The sequence below is a fragment of the Entelurus aequoreus genome, linkage group LG23, assembly GCF_033978785.1.
Source record: "Entelurus aequoreus isolate RoL-2023_Sb linkage group LG23, RoL_Eaeq_v1.1, whole genome shotgun sequence".
Taxonomy (NCBI): Eukaryota; Metazoa; Chordata; class Actinopteri; order Syngnathiformes; family Syngnathidae; genus Entelurus; species Entelurus aequoreus.
This window is the reverse complement of record NC_084753.1, coordinates 22572198-22595097: the sequence shown is the minus strand read 5'-3', so window position 1 is coordinate 22595097 and position 22900 is coordinate 22572198. Positions and strand designations below refer to the sequence as shown.

The following is a 22900-nucleotide window of genomic DNA, read 5'->3' as shown; positions in this document are numbered from 1 at the left end:
TATAGTGTAACGACCTGCTGAAGTTGATGTAGTGTTCTTGAGTTGCGTAAATGAGGAGTGAGGATAGACGTGAGTGTGAAAGGAACGAGATAAGTTGAGCTGTGTTAGTATAGCTTGCTCAATAAAAGTTTAAAAACAGCGTGAGACTTGGTGTGCACTTCTTCTGGACGCTACAATTGGTGGCAGAAGAAAAACTTTGCGCATACTGCCGCTGCTTGTGTGCTCAGCCTGCTACGTCATCGAGAGGTACGTGCCACGTGAGGAGCTCGCCGCAGAGAGAGAGAGAGAGAGAGAGAGAGAGAGAGAGAGAGAGAGAGAGAAAGGAAGGAGAGAGGCAGCGTCTACAGGTGCAGCGCACGCTGCTTGCCATGGGGGAATTCCGCCCTCAATAAAGACTCCCAGGTTTGATGGCAAGGCAAACTAGGAGGCATTTTATCCCACTTCTGACATCAATTGTAGCGTCTAGAAGAAGTGCACACCAAGTCTGACGCTCTTTTTAAGCTTTTATTGAGCAACCTATACTACCACAGCTCAACTTATCTCGTTCTTTCCACACGCACATCTATCCTCACTCCTCATTTCCGCAACAGCAACGCTTCCTCCTTCTTCGCCAATCACCTTACAGGCGTGCTACGTTCACAACAAAGAGGCGGCAGGATCAAGTGACAGAAATTGAAATTTTTGCATTGTATTATTATTATACATCAGGAAGTGTTGTGTAAGAAAGTGTTAAAAATAAAACCCATCAAAAGCCATCTGCTTTTGTATAAAGATAAGTTAGGTTAAATGAAAATATTATTATTTTTTATCTTACGGTATATCAAAAATAATGTAAGCAAAATTTAATTGAAATATTGTCGGTGTGGCCCTCCAGCAGTGCTAGGGTTGCTCATGCGGCCCCCGGTAAAAAATTAATTGCCCACCCCTGATGTTCACTCAAAAGTAATTGATGAGAGAGACGCACCTGTTGAGAAAGATGCCTCCTCGGATGGTTTCGTAGGGGTTCGAACGAGTGCGTGCTCTCCTCATTTCTTCACCTTCAAGGTCGTCAAACACTGTCTGTTTAGAAGCAGCAGTACATTACATTACACATTTCATTCAGGAGCCAATCGCTAAGTGCCGGGTGAAGTGACAGTGTGTGTGCGTAGGTGGAGGTACAGTTCAGCTAGTTGTTGTTTGGGCTTTGTTGATTAAATATAAACTTGATCCATCACACCCTTGTTATGTTTGTTTGCTATACAGTACTGTATAGCATTTTATATTGTGTTCAAAGTGTACAAACCTTTACTAAAAAAATTGATTGCATTTTGCTGCTGTTGCCCTAATATGAACTTACCTTGCATCTAAGAAGAGTGTGCAGGAGGTCTTCGGTGCAAAACTCTGTTTCATCCTCAATCTTCATTTTTCTCTGTAAAAGAATAGGGAACCTGCTTCAGATGGACAATAATAATAACAATACCGTATATTTCTGTAAGTAACTATTTACTGGGCCCACTGCCATCCAGTCCCTCAGCTCGTCTGCATCTGGAATTTCAGTTGTGCTTTCTGGGAACCAGTCAACCTTTTCTATGGCACTGGGCTGAACACACACAGAGGTAAAAAAAATGTTTTATGTCCTGTGGTTTATTTACTCGTTTGCAGAGAGTAACAGGGGTACATCATTTATTGGAGAGGAAGTCTTTTTATGATGAAAATAATTCAACAGAAAGCTCACCACATTGGTGGTACACACCTCAGGTTCATCTCGCCAGTCCACGTTGAGCTCACCCTGGAAGCCCTGAAGCGTAAGGCCAAGTCCCCGTCGTCCTCTCTGGGTTGACGCTTCCACAATCTCTTTGCGGCCCTGACCAAACTTCCCAAGACCCTCACCCATACGGAAGCCCATCTTGGCCTGCAAAAGTTAAGTCATTTATCAAGTTGCAAATACAGGAGAGAGAACGTAAGGTTTATTATTTCAAAATGTGTCTCCAGAGATCGAATTTAACCACGGCAACCGCAGCATTTGCCACGACTGCCCTTGTGACATGCCGTAATGCCCATAACAATCCTATGTGTAAGACTAGACCTCATATATGAACACTATTTTTATCATATGGACAAAAAGCTCAGTTACGTCTTATGTCAAAAGAGTGCCATATTGCAAATTTTTCACATTTATTTTTATTTATTTATATAATGTTGTTTCTGCCATATTACTTTGTTTATGATGCTTGTGTTGCTGTCATAGGCACATTCAACTTTCTACGTGAGGTACATATATATATTTTTAATGTGTTTGTGTCTTTAAAAAAATAAAACTTGGTTAAAGGATTTCAGTTTAAGTGTTATTGGAAAATTTTGAGCACATTTAAAATTACCGCAATAAGAAATTTTCATACCGTGACATCCCTATAATGGACAATTGTAACGTAATTGTTTCGTCAAATAAATTAATAAAAACACCTCGATGTGACCTTTTTTCTCACATTTTCAACTGTTATCGGTAGAAACAAAGTGGGCGCAGCCATTTTGGAAGAGTGTGTCAAAGGTTAACCAACAACGAAAACAGCAGAGTTGTTAGTTGTTGTAAGATTTTCCGAGAGATACACTAGTTGCATCAGGGGTTTAGAAGGACGTCAGGTGTTTGGTGAATTTAGGTCAGGCATATGCCTCCTGGACCAGGCAGGTAGGCCAGACCAAGGGGACACTATGCCCATTTTTTCCAGATATATATATGCTTTGGAGTCCCTGCCTGGAAAGAAAATAATGTTTGCCTTGGTGCCCTTCCAACTTGCCTTGGTGCCCTAAAAGATGAGCCTGTCTTTAAGGCAACACTTGCCTTGACCTTAAAAAGTAAAAATTTGAGGCCTGTGTCTCCTGTCTGTTGTTAGACCGTGTTGATATATTGGAAGTTTGTCAATAAAACCTTAAAATGTAAATGGCACGTTCTACCTCTTGAATGTTGTGTTAGTGTCCTTTTTTAACTTTACCATCATGTTCATCGACGCACTGTTGTACATGGAGAACTTCGGGCTCTCTGTGGGTGGGGACTCGGTGTCCCTGGTGTCGACGGATACGGAAGGCATGGAGAATCCGGCTCGGGGCTCTTCCTGGTCGCTGAGAGAGTCATTTTGGCTGGAGTCTGGAAACAATCACACATAAATCACTGACAAATTGCAACAAAAATAGCAGTTTCAAAAATAATTATTAGACTTTTATCTTTAAAAGGTGTTACAGAAAATAGTACGGATGTCATGAACTAGGAGTGCTTGGTGAAACAAACAATTGAGGTGTACCTTGTTTCGACAATTTGGATTCTTCATCGGAGCTGCTGTTGTCACGATGCCTCTTTGCAGCCAGCAAAGGAGCTGCGTTGGTTCTTCTCTTCATCTTGGCTGCAGCGGCACACAGCATAAATAAGAAGAACAAACAGCTTTACAGCATAACCAAGTCTACACCTACCGTATTTTTCGGACTATAAGTCGCAGTTTTTTTCATAGTTTGGACGGGGGTGCGATTTATACTCTTGAGCGACTTATGTGTGAAATTATTAACACATTACCGTAAAATATCAAATAATAATATTCAGCTCATTCAAGTTCTTACTAGACGTACAAGACTTCATCGGATTTAGCGATTAGTGACAGATTGTTTGGTAAACGTATAGCATGTTCTATATGTTATAGTTATTTGAATGAGTCTTACCATGATATGTTACGTTAACATACCAGGCACGTTCTCAGTTGGTTATTTATGCGTCATATAACGTACACTTATTCAGCCTGTTGTTCACTATTCTTTATTTATTTTAAATTGCCTTTCAAATGTCTATTCTTGGTGTTGGGTTTTATCAAATACATTTCCCCAAAAAATGCGACTTCTACTCCAGTGCGACTTATATATGTTTTTTCCCTTCTTTATTATGCATTTTCGGCCGGTGCGACTTATACTCTGGAGCGACTTATACTCCGAAAAATACTGTAGTTGTATTTGTTCTTCAAAATAACACCATATGTATTGATTAGGTACAGTTGTGGTCAAATGTTTACATACACTTGTGAAGGACATAATGTCATGGCTGTCTTGAGTTTCCAATAATTTCTACAACTCTTATTTTTTGTGATAGAGTGATTGTAGCACATTCTTGTTTGTCACAAAAAACATTCATGATGTTTGGTCCTTTTATGAATTTATTATGGGTCTACTGAAATTGTGACCAAATCTGCTGGGTCAAAAGTATACATACAGCAACATACATTATCAATTTTGGTGATGTAGAAAAGTTACAATCAAATCAAATTAGCGTCATGTGAGTGATTATCATTGACGACACCTGTTGACTTCTCTGAGCCCGTTTTAAATAGGGCTCATGTGATGCAGTCATTAGACTCAGTTACAAACGCGACAATGAGAAAGTCAAAGGAACTCAGCAGCACATATCTGCAAAAACTAATCATTGACTTGAAGAAGTCAGGAAAGTCACTTGGAGCCATTTCAAAGCAGCTTAAGGTCCCAAGAGCAAATGTGCTGTTGTCACTGCCACGATCAGGAAGAAAACGCAAGCTATCACCTGCTGCTGAGAGAAAATTGGTCAGGATGATAAAGAGTCAACCGAGAACCACCAAAAAGCAGGTCTGCAATGAATTGAAAGCTGCTGGAACACAGGTGTTAGTGTCCCCAGTCAAGCGTGTTTTGCATCGCCATGGACTGAGAGGCTACAATGCAAGAAGGAAGCCCTTGCTCCAGAAGTGACAGCTTAGGGCTCGTCTAAAGTTTGCTGCTGATCACATGGACAAAGATACGACTTTCTGGAGGAAAGTTCTGTGGTCAGATGAAACAAATATTTAGCTGTTAAGTCACAAAACCCAGCAATATGTTTGGAGGAGAAAAGGTGAGGTCTTTAATCCCAGGAACACCATTCCTACCGTCAAGCATGGTGGTGGTAGTATTATGCTCTGGGCCTGTTTTGCTGCCGATGGAACTGGTGCTTTACAGAGAGTAAATGGGACAATGAAAAAGGAGGATTACCTCCAAATTCTTCAGGACAACCTAAATTCATCAGCCCGGAGGTTGGGTCTTGGGCGCAGTTGGGTGTTCTAACAGGACAATGACCCCAAACACATGTCAAAGTGGTAAATAAATGGCTAAATCAGGCTCGAATTAAGGTTTTAGAATGGCCTTCCCAAAGTCCTGACTTAAACGTGTGGACAATGCTGAAGAAAAAAGTCCATGTCAGAAAACCAACAAATTTAACTCAACTGCACCAATTTTGTCAATAGGAGTGGTCAAAAATTCAACCAGATGCTTGCCAGAAGCTTGTGGATGGCTACCAAATTTGGTCACATTTTCAGTAGACCCATAATAAATTCATAAAAGAACCAAACTTAGTGAATGTTTTTTGTGACCAACAAGTATGTGCTCCAATCACCCTATCACTAAAAAAATAGGAGTTGTAGAAATGATTGGAAACGCAAGACAACCATGACATTATGTTATTTACAAGTGTATGTAAACTTTTGACCACGGCTGTATATACAGTATATTAAGAACGATTACGTTTTGGACTTTGCATGTGGCTTTGACAAAGTCACAAAATCGACCACTATGTTAGACTTGTATACTTTCGATTTAGTAAAGCATGCAGATTGCAGACCATGTGAATTTAGTTTTAGTCAACGTGTTCAAACGTACACAATTGGCCTTAATGGAGTGCTCCTGTCAAAACTCATGTCCAACACATAAAAAGGGTCGACCAGCCTTGCACAGATCCCCTTATTTGTCGTCGTCGTCGTCGTCGTCGTCCCCCCCCCCCCCCCCTCGATTTGGCAACCCTCCAAACAATAACAGTAAGTCATGCATTTACTCAAGCTTAAATAAGCGAGTTGATAGTACACTTACTGTAAATAAACTACGCGTCCCTTTACAATTAAAAGAGATACACCTGTCGCTTTCAGTTACGATGGACGCGTGTCGTGGTTTCTCTTTCTAACGAAACGAAACTGCGTAACTTTAGCTTTTAGCTACCTAGCATAGCCGTCTGGTATTTTACCTGTTTGGGCGTAAATTTCCCTCCTCAGCAACAGCACTTGAATTTCATTTGGGCTTCAAGATTCCGGAGTGATATAGAGGAAAAAAATGCAAGTCTTGTTGATAAATTCTGTGGTATTGGACTACGTTTCACATGGGAATCTTAGGTAGTGTCACTAAGGGGTCCTTTTGCAATTGACGGCGCGTCTCCGTGTGACTAGTGCAAGACGCGGAATGATGACGTCACCAGCCCAAAAAAATGGCAACAAAATATCCACTATGGCAGGGTATCTGTCGTTTCATCCTGGACAATATTCATGACAAATTTGTGCTTAATTTAAATATGTGCTATTTGGATTCATACAGTATGAGCATTTTTTTAAAGGAATTTTACATTTGCAACCTCATTATACTATTGGCTAAGTTGTATATTCATAAATGTAAGTTTCACAATACCGGACCTGTTTTTTGTGACTTGAAAAAAAGAACTAGAACTTTCGTTTAAAACGCTTTCTACCTCTAATAACCAAAAAGCTGTGAAAACTGATGCTGTGCTCCAAATTTTGATTATTTACGGAACTTGTGTGAGCCTATATGGCTTTACAATTTGTTACATACACTATATTGCCAAAAGTATTTGGCCACCTGCCTTGACTTACATATGAACTTGAAGTGCCATCCCATTCCTAACCCATAGGGTTCAATATGATGTCAGTCAACCTTTTGCAGCTATTACAGCTTCAACTCTTCTGGGAAGGCTGTCCACAAGGTTGCGGAGTGTGTTTATAGGAATTTTTGACCATTCTTCCAAAAGCACATTGGTGAGGTCACACACTGATGTTGGTCGAGAAGGCCTGGCTCTCAGTCTCCGTTCTAATTCATCCCAAAGGTGTTCTATCGGGTTCAGGTCAGGACTCTGTGCAGGCCAGTCAAGTTCATCCACACCAGAATCTGTCATCCATGTCTTTATGGACCTTGCTTCGTGCACTGGTGCACAGTCACGTTGTGAAGAGGAAGGGGCCCGCTCCAACTGTTCCCACAAGGTTGGGAGTATGGAATTGTCCAAATTTCACACTCGGCACAATGCAGTCCGAAATGTACCGTTCTTCTGGCAACCTCCAAACCCAGACTCGTCCATTAGATTGCCAGATGGTGATGTATGGCTTAGATGCAGCTGCTCGGCCATGGAAACCCATTCCATGAAGCTCTCTGCGTACTGTAAGTGGGCTAATTGGAAGGTCACATGAAGTTTGGAGCTCTGTAGCAACTGACAGAAGGTCGGCGACCTATTTGCACTAAGCGCTTCAGCATCCGCTGACCCCTCTCTGTCAGTTTACGTGGCCTACCACTTCGTGGCTGAGTTGCTGTTGCTCCCAAAATCTTCCATTTTCTTATAATAAAGCCGACAGTTGACTTTAGAATATTTAAGAGCGAGGAAATTTCCTCATTTGATTTGTTGCACAGGTGGCATCCTATGACAGTTCCACGCTGGAAATCACTGAGCTCCTGAGAGCGGCCCATTCTTTCACAAATGTTTGTAGAAACAGTCTCCATGCCTAACTGCTTGATAATATACACCTGTCTATTTTAGTTGCTTTATTGAGTTTACAACCCCTTGGCGCTGTTTTGTACTGTTTCTGTACTTGTTTTGTTTATTAGGATATATTTGCTTCTTAATAATAATAATAATAATAATAATAATAATAAATGTTGAATATTATAAATAAAGGTTTATAAAAATTAAATACAAATAAAAATAATCCATCCATCCATCCATTTTCTTACGCTTGTCTCTTTCGGGGTCTCGGGGTGTGCTGGAGCCTATCTCAGCTGCATTCGGGCGAAGCATATTTAATTGTTTTATATTTATAGTTATAATATTTATGTACCTCGCCTTCCGCCCAAATGCAGCTGAGATAGGCTCCAGCACCCCCCGCGACCCTGAAAGAGACAAGCGGTAGAAAATGGATGGATGGATATTAACTATACATATAACTATGTACGTATGCATAAGACCCTTTAACTATACAGCAAAACATTATATTATCCGTTCGGTATTTTTTCATATGATAGAATTTTAGCTGTTGTAGCCCAAAACGATACATACTGTGCAAAAATATAACGTATACTTGTATTTGAATGTATTTATAATTGTTTTTATTATTCATTTATTGTAACAGTTTCATAAAATAATACAGCAGTGGGACCCTTCTTATGAAACAAACAATAATTACAGTGAATATATTAAATAAATAAAACAAAAAATAAGGGGCACGATGGCGAGCGCCTGGTGGCCGGGCCTGTCCCCATGGCACAGCCCGAAAAGGCAACGTGGGTCCCCCCTCCAATGGGCTCACCACCCATAGCAGGGCCATAGAGGTCGGGTGCAATGTGAGCTAGGCAGCAGCCGAAGGCAGGGTACTTGGCGGTCCGATCCTCGGCTACAGAACCTAGCTCTTGGGACGTGGAACATCACCTCGCTGGAGGGGAAGGAGCCTGAGCTAGTGCGCGAGGTGGAGAAGTTCCGGCTAGATATAGTCGGACTCACTTCCACGCACAGCAAGGGCTCTGGAACCAGTTCTCTCGAGAGGGGCTGGACTCTCTTACAATCTGGCGTTGCCAGCAGTGAGAGGCGACGGGCTGGGGTGGCAATTCTTGTTGCCCCCCGGCTCAGAGCCTGCATGTTGGAGTTCAACCCGGTGGACGAGAGGGTAGCTTCCCTCCGCCTTCGGGTGGGGGGACGGGTCCTGACTGTTGTTTGCGCTTAATGGCCAAACAGCAGCTCAGAGTACCCACCCTTTTTGGATTCACTCGAGGGAGTACTTGAGGGTGCTCCCCCGGGTGATTCCCTCGTTCTACTGGGGGACTTCAGCGCTCATATTGGCAACGACAGTGAAACCTGGAGAGGCGTGATTGGGAAGAATGGCCGCCCTGATCTGAACCCGAGTGGTGTTTTGTTATTGGACGTTTGTGCCCGTCACGGATTGTCTATAACGAACACCATGTTCAAGCATAAGGGTGTCCATATGTGCACTTGGCACCAGGACACCCGAGCCCGCAGTTCCATGATCGACTTTGTAGTTGTGTCATCGGATTTGCGGCCTCATGTTTTGGACACTCGGGTGAAGATAGGGGCGGAGCTTTCTACCGATCACCACCTGGTGGTGAGTTGGTTGCAATGGTGATGCCGGACAGACCTGGCAGGCCCAATCGCATTGTGAGGGTTTGCTGGGAACGTCTGGCAGAGTCTCCTGTCAGAGAGAGTTTCAATTCCCAGAATTTTAATACTTTGAGGGAATACTTCGAAGACATCCTCAATCCCACCAACACGTCTTCCTATGAGGAAGCAGTGCCTGGGGAATCTGTGGTGGGCTCTCCTATTTCTGGGGCTGAGGTTGCTGAGGTAGTTAAAAAGCTCCTCGGTGGCAAGGCCCCGGGGGTGGATGAGATCCGCCCGGAGTTCCTTAAGGCTCTGGATGCTGTGGGGCTGTCTTGGTTGACAAGACTCTGCAGCATCGCGTGGACATCGGGGGCGGTACCTCTGGATTGGCAGACCGGGGTCGTGGTTCCTCTCTTTAAAAAGGGGAACCGGAGGGTGTGTTCTAACTATCGGGGGATCACACTCCTCAGCCTTCCCGGTAAGGTCTATTCAGGTGTACTGGAAAGGAGGCTACGGCGGATAGTCGAACCTCGGATTCAGGAGGAACAGTGTGGTTTTCGTCCTGGTCGTGGAACTGTGGACCAGCTCTATACTCTCGGCAGGGTCCTAGGGGGTGCATGGGAGTTTGCCCAACCGGTCTACATGTGCTTTGTGGACTTGGAGAAGGCATTCGACGTGTCCCTCGGGAAGTCCTGTGGGGAGTGCTCAGAGAGTACGGGGTATCGGACTGTCTGATTGTGGCGGTCCGCTCCCTGTATGATCAGTGTCAGAGCTCGGTCCGCATTGCCGGCAGTAAGTCGGACACGTTTTCCAGTGAGGGTTGGACTCCGCCAAGGCTGCCCTTTGTCACAGATTCTGTTCATAACTTTTATGGACAGAATTTCTAGGCGCAGTCAAGGCGTTGAGGGGATCCGGTTTGGTGGCTGCAGGATTAGGTCTCTGCTTTTTGCAGATGATGTGGTCCTGATGGCTTCATCTGGCCAGGATCTTCAGCTCTCACTGGATCGGTTCGCAGCTGAGTGTGAAGCGACTGGGATGAGAATCAGCACCTCCAAGTCCGAGTCCATGGTTCTCGCGCGGAAAAGGGTGGAGTGCCATCTCCGGGTTGGGGAGGAGATCTTGCCCCAAGTGAAGGAGTTCAAGTACCTCGGAGTCTTTTTCACGAGTGATGGAAGAGTGGATTGTGAGATCGACAGGCGGATCGGTGCGGCGTCTTCAGTAATGCGGACGCTGTATCGATCCGTTGTGGTGAAGAAGGAGCTGAGCCGTAAGGCAAAGCTCTCAATTTACCGGTCGATCTACGTTCCCATCCTCACCTATGGTCATGATCTTTGGGTTATGGCGGGGCTCTCCCTTAGAGATAGGGTGAGAAGATCTGTCATCCGGGGGGAGCTCAAAGTAAAGCAGCTGCTCCTCCACATCGAGAGGAGCCAGATGAGGAGGTTCGGGCATCTGGTCAGGATGCCACCCGAACGCTTCCCTAGGGAGGTGTTTAGGGCACGTCCGACTGGTAGGAAGCCACGGGGAATACCCAGGACACGTTGGGAAGACTATGTCTCCCGACTGGCCTGGGAACGCCTCGGGATCCCCGGGAAGAGCTGGACGAAGTGGCTGGGGAGAGGGAAGTCTGGGCTTCCCTGCTTAGGCTGCTTCCCCCGCGACCCGACCTCGGATAAGCGGAAGAAGATGGATGGATGGAAAAAATAAGAACAGAAAATGTTTTTAAATATTAGTAGTACAGAAACACTCCCATCGCTATACGCTTATGTAATGTATTATGTTGTATTTGTTTTACTGTTTTTCTATTCGTCTCTCTTTTTTGTCACATATTGTTGCAACCTATTCATTGACTTTCATTTCAACTTTTCTAGTAAAATTGTTCCATTTCCTTTTTTAAAAAAAAATGTATGTATATATTTATTCATTTGATAGGGAAATCATAATACAGGTACTGAGAAAACAACCCCCCCCCCCCCCCCCCACACACACACACACACACCACCACCACATTTCAGTCACAGTGGGTAGCAATGTACTGCCTTTCTCTTCACCACAGGCAGATAGAGAATCACACGAACCGACTAAAAGAAAAAAAAGTTACAAAAAAAAAGAAACACAAACATACAGAGAAGTGTCACTGAATACAAAAAAAGGAGTTGAGGTAAGTGGAAAGGTTCATTGTCAACAGTGAGTGTCACATTTATCCTATGGTGTCTTTAATTTAGCTACGTAACTAATCATACAGCCCCAGGTCAGGTCAAATTGTTTTGTTTTGGTGAACCCCTCAGATTATATTACATTTTCTCTAAATCTAAGAAAAACATTGAGGTCCTTAAGTCATAGGGAGGCCTTGGGGGAAAACTGTGATTTTCACTCCAATAAAATCCTTCTAGGAGCTATCAATGATGCAAAGGCGATACTGTCCCCATAAGTTATACTGACCATATGTCCTCTTTTCCCCGGACATGTCCTCTGTTGCGGGGCTGTCCGGGCGGAGTTTCTTAAATACCTCAAATGTCCGGCATTTTGAGTTAGGGTTGCGTGTATTTTCAATGTATGTTCAGGGTTAAGAAGGGGTTAAAAACAAAACAAATTGTGAAGGTGTACACAAGCAGCAGTATTCGTGAGGGAGGGGCAGAGACAGAGAGAGCGAGAGAGCGAGGGAGTGGATTGATTGATTGAGACTTTTATTAGTAGATTGCACAGTACAGTACATCCATCCATCCATTTTCTACCGCTTGTCCCTTTTTTTGGGGTCGCGGGGGGTGCTTGAGCCTATCTCAGCTGCGGAGCGGGCGGAAGTCGGGGTACACCCTGGACAAGTCGCCACCTCATCGCAGGGCCAACACAGATAGACAACATTCACACTCACATTCACACAATAGGGCCAATTTAGTGTTGCCAATCAACCTATCCCCAGGTGCATGTCTTTGGAGGAGGGAGGAAGCCGGAGTACCCGGAGGGAACCCACGCAGTCACAGGGAGAACATGCAAACTCCACACAGAAAGATCCCGAGCCCGGGATGAACTCAGGACTACTCAGGACCTTCGTATTGTACATATTCCGTACAATTGACCACTAAATGGTAACACCCGAATACGTTTTTCAACTTGTTTAAGTCGGGGTCCACGTTAATCAATTCATGAAGAGACAGACAAGACACCGGTTATCGCTTTCCGCCAGTGTTTTGTTTTGTTTATATTTGCCGGGTCAAATTTCCGTCCCCGTTTATTGCGTTTTTATTTGTTGATTCGCCAAAAGTTTTATGAATGACAAATACTGCCTCAATTCGAACTTGGACAAGTTTACCTCGAGGGGCTGTCAAAATAAAGACTTCATGGTAAACACTAAGGTTAGTGTAAAGTCAACCTTTTTAACTCCAGTAAATTAGTTATTTTAGTCTTTGTGTGTCCATGGAAACTTCACTTTTATCTCCCGCTGGTTCCACATCATTCGAGGATGGAGACAGGTTAGCTGTTAGCTTCAAGCTAACCAGCACCTGAGCAGACTCCTCCACCCCAAAAACATACTTTGCAGGTCAAAAAACGGGGCCATTTTTTGCCTTTTGAAGTGTTAATGTGCGAGGAGTGTTCAAAAGGAGTCTCTTGGAGAAGTGGCTGACAAGTTAGCATCGCTGACAGTGACGTCATCACCGTCATTGTTTACTGAAGCAGAGATGGTGGCGTTATGATAAACGCGCATGCGTCGCCAGGCTCTGCTATAGCAGGGGTGTCAAAAGTGTGCCCCAGGGGCCTTTTGCGGCCCACAGCTAATGTTTTAAAGGCCCACGGCACATTCTAAAAATACTATTAAAATAAACAAAAACATAACAAAAGTGAAATAAAAAAGCTTAAAGGTGAAATGTAATTTAGAAAAAGTTGCAATGTTGACTAATAAAACAAAGCTGTTTTTTTTCTTTCAAACTGTCATTGCTCAAAACATAATATTGAATCAAAATCAATGTTATTATGAATTATTGACCTATCCAAGGTTCCGATTACTTCACATCAAATATTCCACTTTGAAAAATATTTTTGGTGGAAGATTTTGCATATTTTGTGTGGTTGCCATTAAAGGCCTACTGAAATGATTTTTTTTTATTTAAACAGGGATAGCAGATCCATTCTATGTGTCATACTTGATCATTTCGCGATATTGCCATATTTTTGCTGAAAGGATTTAGTATAGAACAACGACGATAAAGATTGCAACTTTTGGTATCTGATAAAAAAAAAAGGCTTGCCCCTACCGGAAGTAGCGTGACGTAGTCAGTTGAACATATACGCAAAGTTCCCTATTGTTTACAATGATGGCCGCATGAAGTGAGAGAGATTCGGACCGAGAAAGCGACAATTTCCCCATTAATTTGAGCGAGGATGAAAGATTTGTGGATGAGTAAAGTGCAAGTGAAGGACTAGTGGGGAGTTGAAGCTATTCAGATAGGGAAGATGCTGTGAGAGCCGGGGGTGACCTGATATTCAGCTGGGAATGACTACAACAGTAAATAAACACCAGACATATATATACTCTATTAGCCACAACACAACCAGGCTTATATTTAATATGCCACAAATTAATCCTGCATAAAAACACCTGCGTGTTTGTTACGCTAGCTCCTAGCTCCTCTGCTAGCTCCTAGCTCCATAGAACACGCCAATACAATTCAAACACCTGATCAACACACAAAATCACTCAGCCCAAAAGACCGTTCACCTAACCCAAGGTTCATAAAGCTTATATATTTTTAAAAAGTTACGTACGTGACGCGCACATACGGTCAAGCTATCAAATGTTTAGCAGCCAAGGCTGCATACTCACGGTACCTGATATTCAGCTGGGAATGACTACAACAGTAAATAAACACAAGACATATATATACTCTATTAGCCACAACACAACCAGGCTTATATTTAATATGCCACAAATTAATCCTGCATAAAAACACCTGCGTGTTTGTTACGCTAGCTCCTAGCTCCTCTGCTAGCTCCTAGCTCCATAGAACACGCCAATACAATTCAAACACCTGATCAACACACACAATCACTGAGCCCAAAAGACCGTTCACCTAACCCAAGGTTCATAAAGCTTATATATTTTAAAAAAGTTACGTACGTGACGCGCACATACGGTCAAGCTATCAAATGTTTAGCAGCCAAGGCTGCATACTCACGGTACCTGATATTCAGCTGGGAATGACTACAACAGTAAATAAACACAAGACATATATATACTCTATTAGCCACAACACAACCAGGCTTATATTTAATATGCCACAAATTAATCCTGCATAAAAACACCTACGTCTTTGTTATGCTAACTCCTAGCTCCTATGCTAGCTCCTAGCTCCATAGAACACGCCAATACAATTCAAACACCTGATCAACACACACAATCACTCAGCCCAAAAGACCGTTCACCTAACCCAAGGTTCATAAAGGTTATATATTTTAAAAAAGTTACGTACATACGCAAAAAAAAGTTGCGCACATACGGTCAAGCGATCAAATGTTTAGAAGCCAGAGCTGCATACTCACAGTAGCACGTCTGCGTCTTTGTCATCCAAATCAAAGTAATCCTGGTAAGAGTCTGTGTTGTCCCAGTTCTCTACAGGCGTCTGTGTATCGAAGTCAAAAGTCCTCCTGGTTAGAGTCTCTGTTATCCGAGTTCTTCCATCTTGACTGCATCTTTCGGGAATGTAAACAAAGAAGCGCCGGCTGTGTACTGTTGTTGCTGACTACGTTCGAAAAATACGTCCATTTCGCACCGACAACTTTCTTCTTTGCTTGCTCAGCTTCCTTCTCCATAATGCAATGAACATGATTGCAACAGATACACGAACACAGATGTCCAGAATACTGTGGAATTATGAAATGAAAACAGAGCTTTTTCGTATTGGCTTCAATGTGGAAGGCATACCCGTGTTCGCCGGGCTACGTCACGCGCATACGTCATCCTCAGAGGCGTTTCGAACCGGAAGTTTAGCGGCAAATTTAAAATGTCACTTTATAAGTTAACCCGGCCGTATTGGCATGTGTTATAATGTTAAGATTTCATCATTGATATATAAACTATCAGACTGCGTGGTCGGTAGTAGTGGGTTTCAGTAGGCCTTTAAAAACATAGTTTTGTTTGACAAAAAAGGGCGGAAAACAAACAAACAAAAAAACAACATAAAAAAAACAAAAGCATTTTGAAATGAGGGATAGATCTGAAGTTGATGTAGACTCCAGAGATTTAAGCGTTAAATATAAAATGTAGGTATGCCCTGGCACACCATTATCATCATTTCATGACCGAAGCAAAACACTTTTGACACTTTTATACTGAAATAAATACACCTACTTGAAAGATACATCTCCTGGATGCACTGGGACACATCATCAGTGATGTATCCTGGATTCATCGGGTGTTTCGGGTCTCGCAACATCAGACACCCTCGTCCAGGCGACCCAGCTGGGGTGATCAAGTCCCTACTTGTGTCCCATTAGCAACCCACGGATCTGCCCTTTTCAGCCACAACCACCTTGTGGCTTTCTCTGCCGCTTCACTTGCGGATTGAATGGCCCTCCTTTTGGCCGCCCCTGTGACTCCCAATCGGCCAAGCACTTTGCAGAGGGAGCGTGCTACAAAGCCACGGCAGCCAACTTCTATTGGCTCATAGAAAGTCCTTCTGCCCCTGCAGTCCTCCACCAGCTCCTGATACTTGGCACGTTTCCTTTCGTTGGCTTCCTCAATCCGCTCCTCCCAAGGCACTGTTAGTTCCAGCATGATGAGGTGTTTCGAAGCCTCTGAGATGATGATCATGTCGGGCCGTAGAGATGTTTTTACAATGTGCTGGGGGAACCTCAGTTGTTTTCCCAGGTCAACGTGTAGCTGCCAATCAGGGGCTGTGGGAAGGAGTCCTGTTGTTGTCTTTGGACGTGCACGAGGTCTCTCTCCAGCTTTGATGAATGAGATTGCCTTCTTTGGCGCATGATGTTGCTTGCTGGTGCTGATGGCTGAGGCTATGCTCTCAGCAACTGCTTTGAGTACCTGGTCATGACGCCAGCGATAGCGACCATCAGCCAGAGACTTTGGGCAACTGCTGAGGAGATGTTCAAAGGAGCCTCTTCCGGAGCAAAGGGAGTAGGAGGGTGTCTCACTCTTCCCCCAAACATGGAGGTTTGCTGGGCTAGGGAGGGAATCATAGACTGCTGCCACGAGGAACCGGACGCGGTGGAGGTCTGCCTGCATGATGTTTGACCAGGTGACTTTGCGCTGCAACGTGCCCTCCCATCTTGTCCATGCCCCCTGTTGCCGGAGTCCCACTACCCTGCCCACTCGCTCTTCCTCCAAGCCTGCTCGGACCTCCTCCTGGAGTAGATGTCATCTGTCTTTGCCCCGGGCCTGGCTGACTTGGGTCTTTGGGAAGTAGCCCAAGCCTGCTCTCCCTGTTGCTATGGCCCCAACCAGTGCCTTTTGCCTAAGGCGTGACTCAACCCCCTCCACTGCCTTTTCTGCCTTCCACTTCCTTCCTGTCCTCACTTCAATCCCGGCTGATGACACCTTGCAGTCCCTGGAGTTTCTATACTGTAGGGCTTCTCTTGTGCGTGCCACCTTGAATTCTTCAGTGAGCCCACTGAAGGGTAGCTGCAGGATGTTGCTTGTCCCATACAGAGCAGCGCTGTTGAAGCTGCGGGGGAGACCCAGCCATTTCCGCAGAAAGCTGCTGATCTTCCTTTCCAAGGATTCCACTGTTGTTACTGCGACTGCATATACAAGGAGAGGCCACAGGACTCTGGGAAGGATGGAGTGCTGGTAGATCCAGGCTTTGAATCTACCAGGTAGGCCAGACTTGTCTACTTTACTCTTCTCTGTCACTTTACATACTCCAAGCTCTTCAGCAGACTTCTGGATAGCAGCAGAGTCCTTCAGGCTGGAGTCGAAGAGCTTTCCTAAGCTCTTGGCTGGTTGCTCCATGATGGATGGAATGACCGTTCCTGAGATTGAGAATCGTATTTTGTTGACCACCTTCCCCCTCTTCAGCACCATGGACCTTGACTTTGCGGGCTTGAAACTCATCCTGGCCCACCCAAAGAGCCTCTCCAATCCCTGCAAGATCCACCTGCTCCCTGGTACTGATGTTGTTGTGATGGTAAGGTCATCCATATAGGCTCTAATGGGGGGCTGTCAAACACCTGATCTGGATCGAGGCCCTCTGCATTCCACCTCAGCAGACTTTACCACCATATTCATCGCTAGTGTAAAAAGGAAAACAGAGATGGTGCATCCTGTTATTATTCCCTTCTCAAGGCGATGCCAGTCAGAGGTTATTGACCCAGAAGTGACCCGGAGCCTGAAGTTATTGTAATAATCCAGGATCAAGTCCTTGATCTTGCTGGGAACATGGTGGCGGTGTAGCGCAAGCTCAACTAGCTTGTGTGGGATGGACCCATAGGCGTTAGTCAGGTCCAACCACAACACAGCAAGTTCCCCTCTGCTCTCATGGGCCTCTCTGATGAGCTGTGTGACGACACCGTTGTGCTCTAGACAGCCGGGAACTATAGGAACCCTCCCCCCCTTCTGCACTGAAGTGTCGATGTAGTTGTTCTTGAGGAGAAACTCGGTCAGTCTTCGGGAGACGATGCTGAAGAACACCTTCCCTTCCACACTCAGAAGTGATATAGTCTGAAACTGGTTGATGTTTTTCGAGTCCTCCTCCTTGGGGATCCAAATTCCCTCTGCACACCTCCACTGGTCGGCCACTCTCCCCCTTCGCCAGACCTTCAAGGTCTTCCACAGATGCTTGAGAAGCCCTGGACAGCGCATGTAGATGAGGTAAGGTACACCACTGGGGCCCGGGGAAGATGCTGAGCGGGCTGCCAGATGACCTCTTCAACCTCCTTCAAACTGGGTTCTGTCAACTGGAAATCTGCCGTTGGTAGCGCAGGGCTTATGAGCGCTCTGTTGGGTCCTAGATCTTGTCCCCTCAGTGGTTCGCTCATGGTATTTTGGAGGAAGCGATTCACTTCCTCTCTTGGGCACTCAAGCCGGCCACTGCGCTTGTCCCCGAGCAGCTGTTTAGCAAACCGGAAGGGGTTGGCAATGAATACTGCTCGCTTCCTAGCTCTCTCTCTTCCACGCCTCCTGTGCCACTCTGCTCTGCGGAGAGTTGTCAGCTTTTTCCGCAGGATGTTGCGCAGCTCTTCTGAAGGTTGTTTGTCCTCCTCAGCAGCTCTCTTGAACTGTTTCCTGAGGGTTCGAAGCTCCTGGCGCAGTTGGTGTATCTTAGTGGCCCTGCGGTTCATGGTGTAGGGGGTGGACTCTGTGTTGCCCCTCTCCATCCATCCGAATCTTTCTGAGCCATAGCTGACGATGATGGTACTCATTGCCTGGAGTCTACTGTCGACATCTCCTTTGGCTGTGGCTTGGATGATGTTGGACACGTCCTCATCAAACTGCAGCCACTCGCTACGTCTGTTTGCTTGGGGCCATTTAATCCGCTGCTGTGGAACTGCTCTGCTGGGATTGAGAGACTCCGGGACGTGGAGGGACTGGGATCTGTAGGGTGTCTCCTGTCCGGGCTCCTCCTACAACTTATTAAATAAAAACATAGAAAAAACTACCAGCAGCAGTAAAGTGTAGATCCAAGAAGGAAAGAAGAAAGTGAATAAATGTTTATAACTGAATACATTTACATATGTATACAAATTTGTTTTCTTTTTATTATTATTTTTTTAATGAATTAAGTAACGTTTATGACAACATTTTTCCAAAACACAATATAGAATGTGAGATATAACAGGATAATGCACACGTTTATAATTTTTTTTCAAAACGGGACGGCGTGGCGAAGTTGGGAGAGTGGCCGTGCCAGCAATTTGAGGGTTACTGGTTCAATCCCCACCTTCTACCATCCTAGTCACGTCCGTTGTGTCCTTGGGCAAGACACTTCACCCTTGCTCCTGATGGGTGCTGGTTAGCGCCTTGCATGGCAGCTCCCGCCATCAGTGTGTGAATGTGTGTGTGAATGGGTGAATGTGGAAATACTGTCAAAGCGCTTTGGGCTCCTTAAAAAGGGGTAGAAAAGCGCTATACAAGTACAACCATTTACCATTTTTATTTTACCAAAAAAGTGGGACCCCAAAAATTTACTGTGGGACCCCATTTTTATGACTTGACGGGGTCCCTGGGACCCCATTTTGAAAATTCCTAGCGCCAACACTGCTGTCACAGAGGATAAAAAATGCTTTTTTAAAGTAAATATATTATTTATAAAGCAAGTTCGAGTATCATTGGCAAATTTTCACCTAGTCCCGGCCTTGGCGTGCTGCCTGCCTTGGCACGCATATATGTGTCCTCTTTTTGGGATTTCAGAATATGGTCAGCCTACCATAAGTCTGCCTAATTTTTGATAGTTTGTTGGAATTCCAAAAATAGCAAATTCTGCACAAGGCGTCAACTTAAAATTTAGTGCATCAGCAAGATGTTTTAAAAATATTAATCCAGTAGACTTTCAGACAGGGACCGGACCAGAACATGTGTGTCATGTTTGCAGGAGAGGATTGACATCAATTACATGTATCCGCAACATTGGCATACATTTTGGTAAATTTAGAGTTAGTAAAATATATGCGATGGACAACCTTAAACTGTATTAGATTAAGTTTTGATCAAGATGTACGATCATTTATTTGTATCAATGCAGATTTCCAATGATTGTGTCACGCCCACGCAGCGACAAGGCTGCAGGCAATCAGGAATCTGCGCACCTGGGACTAATGAGAAGGAGCGGCATAAAGTCCAGCGGACCCGAGGAACCTTTGCCAGAATGTAGCCTATCTTCACAGTAAGCATCACGTCTGGCATCCCTCCCTTGCTCTTTGCTTGCCTTCTCTGTGCCCCTTCCGTGTTCCCAAGTTTATGCCACTTGTGTCTTCCGCAGTATCTTCCCCGTCTCCTTTGATCGAGTATTGCTTCTCGACTTCCATCCGGATTTCTGACTGCTTTCCCTGATCCTCGACCCCTGCTTGGACACGGACATCGTTGCCTCTCTCCAACCCTCGACTGCTTGCCTCCCCACGGACTGCCTCTTCGCCTTGCCCCCTTGGTTCGACAAAGGATTCATCCAACACGCAGCAACCTCTGGTAACATTCATATTGTTAATTCAGCACATCGTCCTCACACATTCACTTGAAGTAGCATACACATCCTATACACTCATCAAAGGTTTAAAAAAACCTGTTAAACCGCAGTACTGCCGTGGTGTCGTCTCCTTCCCTCCGCCGTACACACCAGTAAGTTCCTGCTAAATTATAAGGACCTGACGGCACAGTTTTTCCTTAGCCGCTCCCAGTGTCTTTAGCCCTTTGACTTTTTTTTTGTTTGGTTTTTGTTTTTTTTTGCCACTCAAGATGTATTTTTCTTTTTTTCACTGCACCCGGGAAAATGTTTCTAGTCCTGATCGCCTATCTTGGAGGGGAATGTTTAGCGGTAATATTGGGGAAGAGGAATTTACCCGCCGCCTGAACACCCTCCTCCCACCCTCACTGACTGTTCCTCGTTCGACAGGAAGCGTCTGGCATCCGCTTTCAGAGGGGGGGATAGTACTGGTGGCTGTGCTGATGTGTTAGCACAGCTGCGCCCAGCTTGGCTACCCCCTGCTAGACCTTTACCACCTGTTCTTCGGCATGCCAAACCACAACCACCAGCAAGCCCGTTAACACCTGTCTTTCAATTTGCCTGGCCGCACCCACCAACCACACTACCAGCACCGGCACCCAGGCTGGTCCCCGTACCAGCACGAGCACCCAGGCTGGTCCCCACACCAGCACCCAGGCTGGTCCCCGCACCAGCACCAGCACCAGCACCCAGGCTGGTCCCCGTACCAGCACACAGGCTAGTCCCCGTACCAGCACCAGCACCCAGGCTGGTCCCCGTAACAGCACCCAGGCTGGTCACCGAGTCAGCACCCGCTCCGAGCACATGCTTCTGCACCTCAGCCTGCGTCCTCCACATCTACGGCTCCGACGACATCGTCCTCCACGTCTCCGGCTCCGACGACATCGTCCTCCACGTCTCCGGCTCCGACGACATCGTCCTCCACGTCTCCGGCTCCGACGACATCGTCCTCCACGTCTTCAGCTCCGACGACATCGTAACCCCCGCGACCTCCGGCTGGCGGGCCGCTCAGGCGGCCATCTGGTGCTCGCACGCGGCACCCTCTGTGGCTAGGGCATAGACGCTTTCTGCGCCAACAGCAGCGACGCCCAGAACGTGGATGTGGATCTCATTGGCTTCTGTGGGTCTGGTGCCACTTGCGTCCGTCTTCCTGACGGCCAAGAAGGTGGCCGTTCCTTGGCCGTCCGACTTACCAACTGCAGCAGCAACCGCCACCAGACTCGCCCTCAATGGATTCGGGGAGACTTAGGCCGGCGACCCACCACCAGTCCCCCCCCCCGCCCTCCCTTGTCTCTTGATCTCTTTTTTTCTGCTTTCAGTCCAAGGACATCTGGAATCTGTCCATAAGGAGGGGGGTACTGTCACGGCCCGAGCTCGAACCTGATTTTCTCCGGCAGCTGGGTCTGCCAGCATCTCCGTTGGCAACGCGCCGACACACGCCCCTGCTCGCACTGGCCGCGTCAAGCCCACATGCTGGCATGGCTGTGGGCGAACAGCAATCTGCACACCTGGGACTGATGAGGGCGAGCTGTATAAAGACCAGTGGACCCAAGAATCCTTGCCGGAACGTAATCTTCAGCGACCTGTGTAAGCACCCCATGTCTGGCTTCCATCCCTCGAACTCGCTTTTCCTCCTGTGACTTCCTTGTTTCCGTGTTTGATGCCCCTGTTGTCTTCCCGCAGTGCTTCCTGTGATCCCCTGTTGTTCCCCTCTGGATTCTGGACTGCCTCCCTATCCTCGACCTCCGCTAAGCACACGGACCCCTTGACGCCTCTCTCAGCCCCTCCCGCTTGGATCACGGACCTTCTTCTGCTTGCCCCTTTGGACTTGTCTGCTTTCCTCATCCAACAATTCGGTAACACTCAACAGCTAATCTGTCATACACATAGTCTCCCACCATACACCCCTTTTGGATTAGTCACACTCCATTCTCTTGTTTAGTGTGTATATATATTGAGTAGTGTGTGTGTATGTATGTGTGTATATATGTATGAGCAACATCACCCCCTTGTTGAACTGTGCCGTCACTACGCCCCCTGTATACATAACACATTGTCATCCAAAATGTTTTGCCAAATTCTGCTTCCCAGTCTATTCTAATTTTGTCAAGAGATGTCTCTTTAAGATGGTTCTTCCATTTCCATTTCCACATCCACACCCTTCCATTAAAATTTGTGAATTCTTCTCCCTAAGAAAAACAATAATTTAAACACATTTGCTTCAAATTTTAACTGCACTGATGTCTTTACAACTAAGCAATTAGAACAGATTACGTGTAGTCTTTCATGTGTTCCGGATTGGATTTAATCCTTTCTTGGCATACAAGGTCAGTGACCATGTGTCAAAACAGTATAATATGGTTCAACTATACAAAAAAATAAAAACTGTACAATACAATATACACACTCCTGCATTAAAATAGCATGTCAAACATTTCTAAAATGTTTTAAAGAAAAATGTAATTTAAAAAAATGTGTACGCAAGTACTACACTTAAGACCTTCAGTATATCCGTATGAGGAATTAAATTATGGAATGGATTAAGCAAATTAATCAATGTACTAATATAATC

The 22900-nt window shown here is 45.5% G+C and overlaps 1 protein-coding gene and 1 long non-coding RNA gene across 4 annotated transcripts in view; one reads left to right on the top strand and one right to left on the bottom strand.

The window, feature by feature from the left end:
- cmtr1 (cap methyltransferase 1) overlaps positions 1 to 6234 on the bottom strand; it is an 18932-nt gene extending 12698 nt beyond the window's left edge. Inside the window, exons 1-7 of one of the 2 annotated variants that reach the window (XM_062034800.1) lie at positions 6029 to 6234; positions 3276 to 3374; positions 2970 to 3121; positions 1715 to 1891; positions 1487 to 1579; positions 1337 to 1408; positions 965 to 1059 (exon numbers count right to left, since the gene is read on the bottom strand). In XM_062034800.1, the coding sequence (XP_061890784.1) occupies positions 965 to 1059; positions 1337 to 1408; positions 1487 to 1579; positions 1715 to 1891; positions 2970 to 3121; positions 3276 to 3369 (683 nt within the window). In that variant the 5' untranslated portion in view covers positions 3370 to 3374; positions 6029 to 6234. The remainder of the gene's footprint in view (positions 1 to 964; positions 1060 to 1336; positions 1409 to 1486; positions 1580 to 1714; positions 1892 to 2969; positions 3122 to 3275; positions 3375 to 6028) is intronic. The other variant, XM_062034801.1, reaches the window with a different exon arrangement.
- Positions 5798 to 22900, top strand: LOC133641019 (uncharacterized). 2 transcript variants are annotated; one of them, XR_009824249.1, is made up of 5 exons: positions 5798 to 5825; positions 19855 to 19995; positions 20092 to 20294; positions 21648 to 21915; positions 22012 to 22900. It is a non-coding gene; the product is annotated as an uncharacterized LOC133641019 (long non-coding RNA). The 2 variants fall into 2 exon arrangements; XR_009824248.1 differs by lacking the exon at positions 5798 to 5825 and adding an exon at positions 12123 to 12252.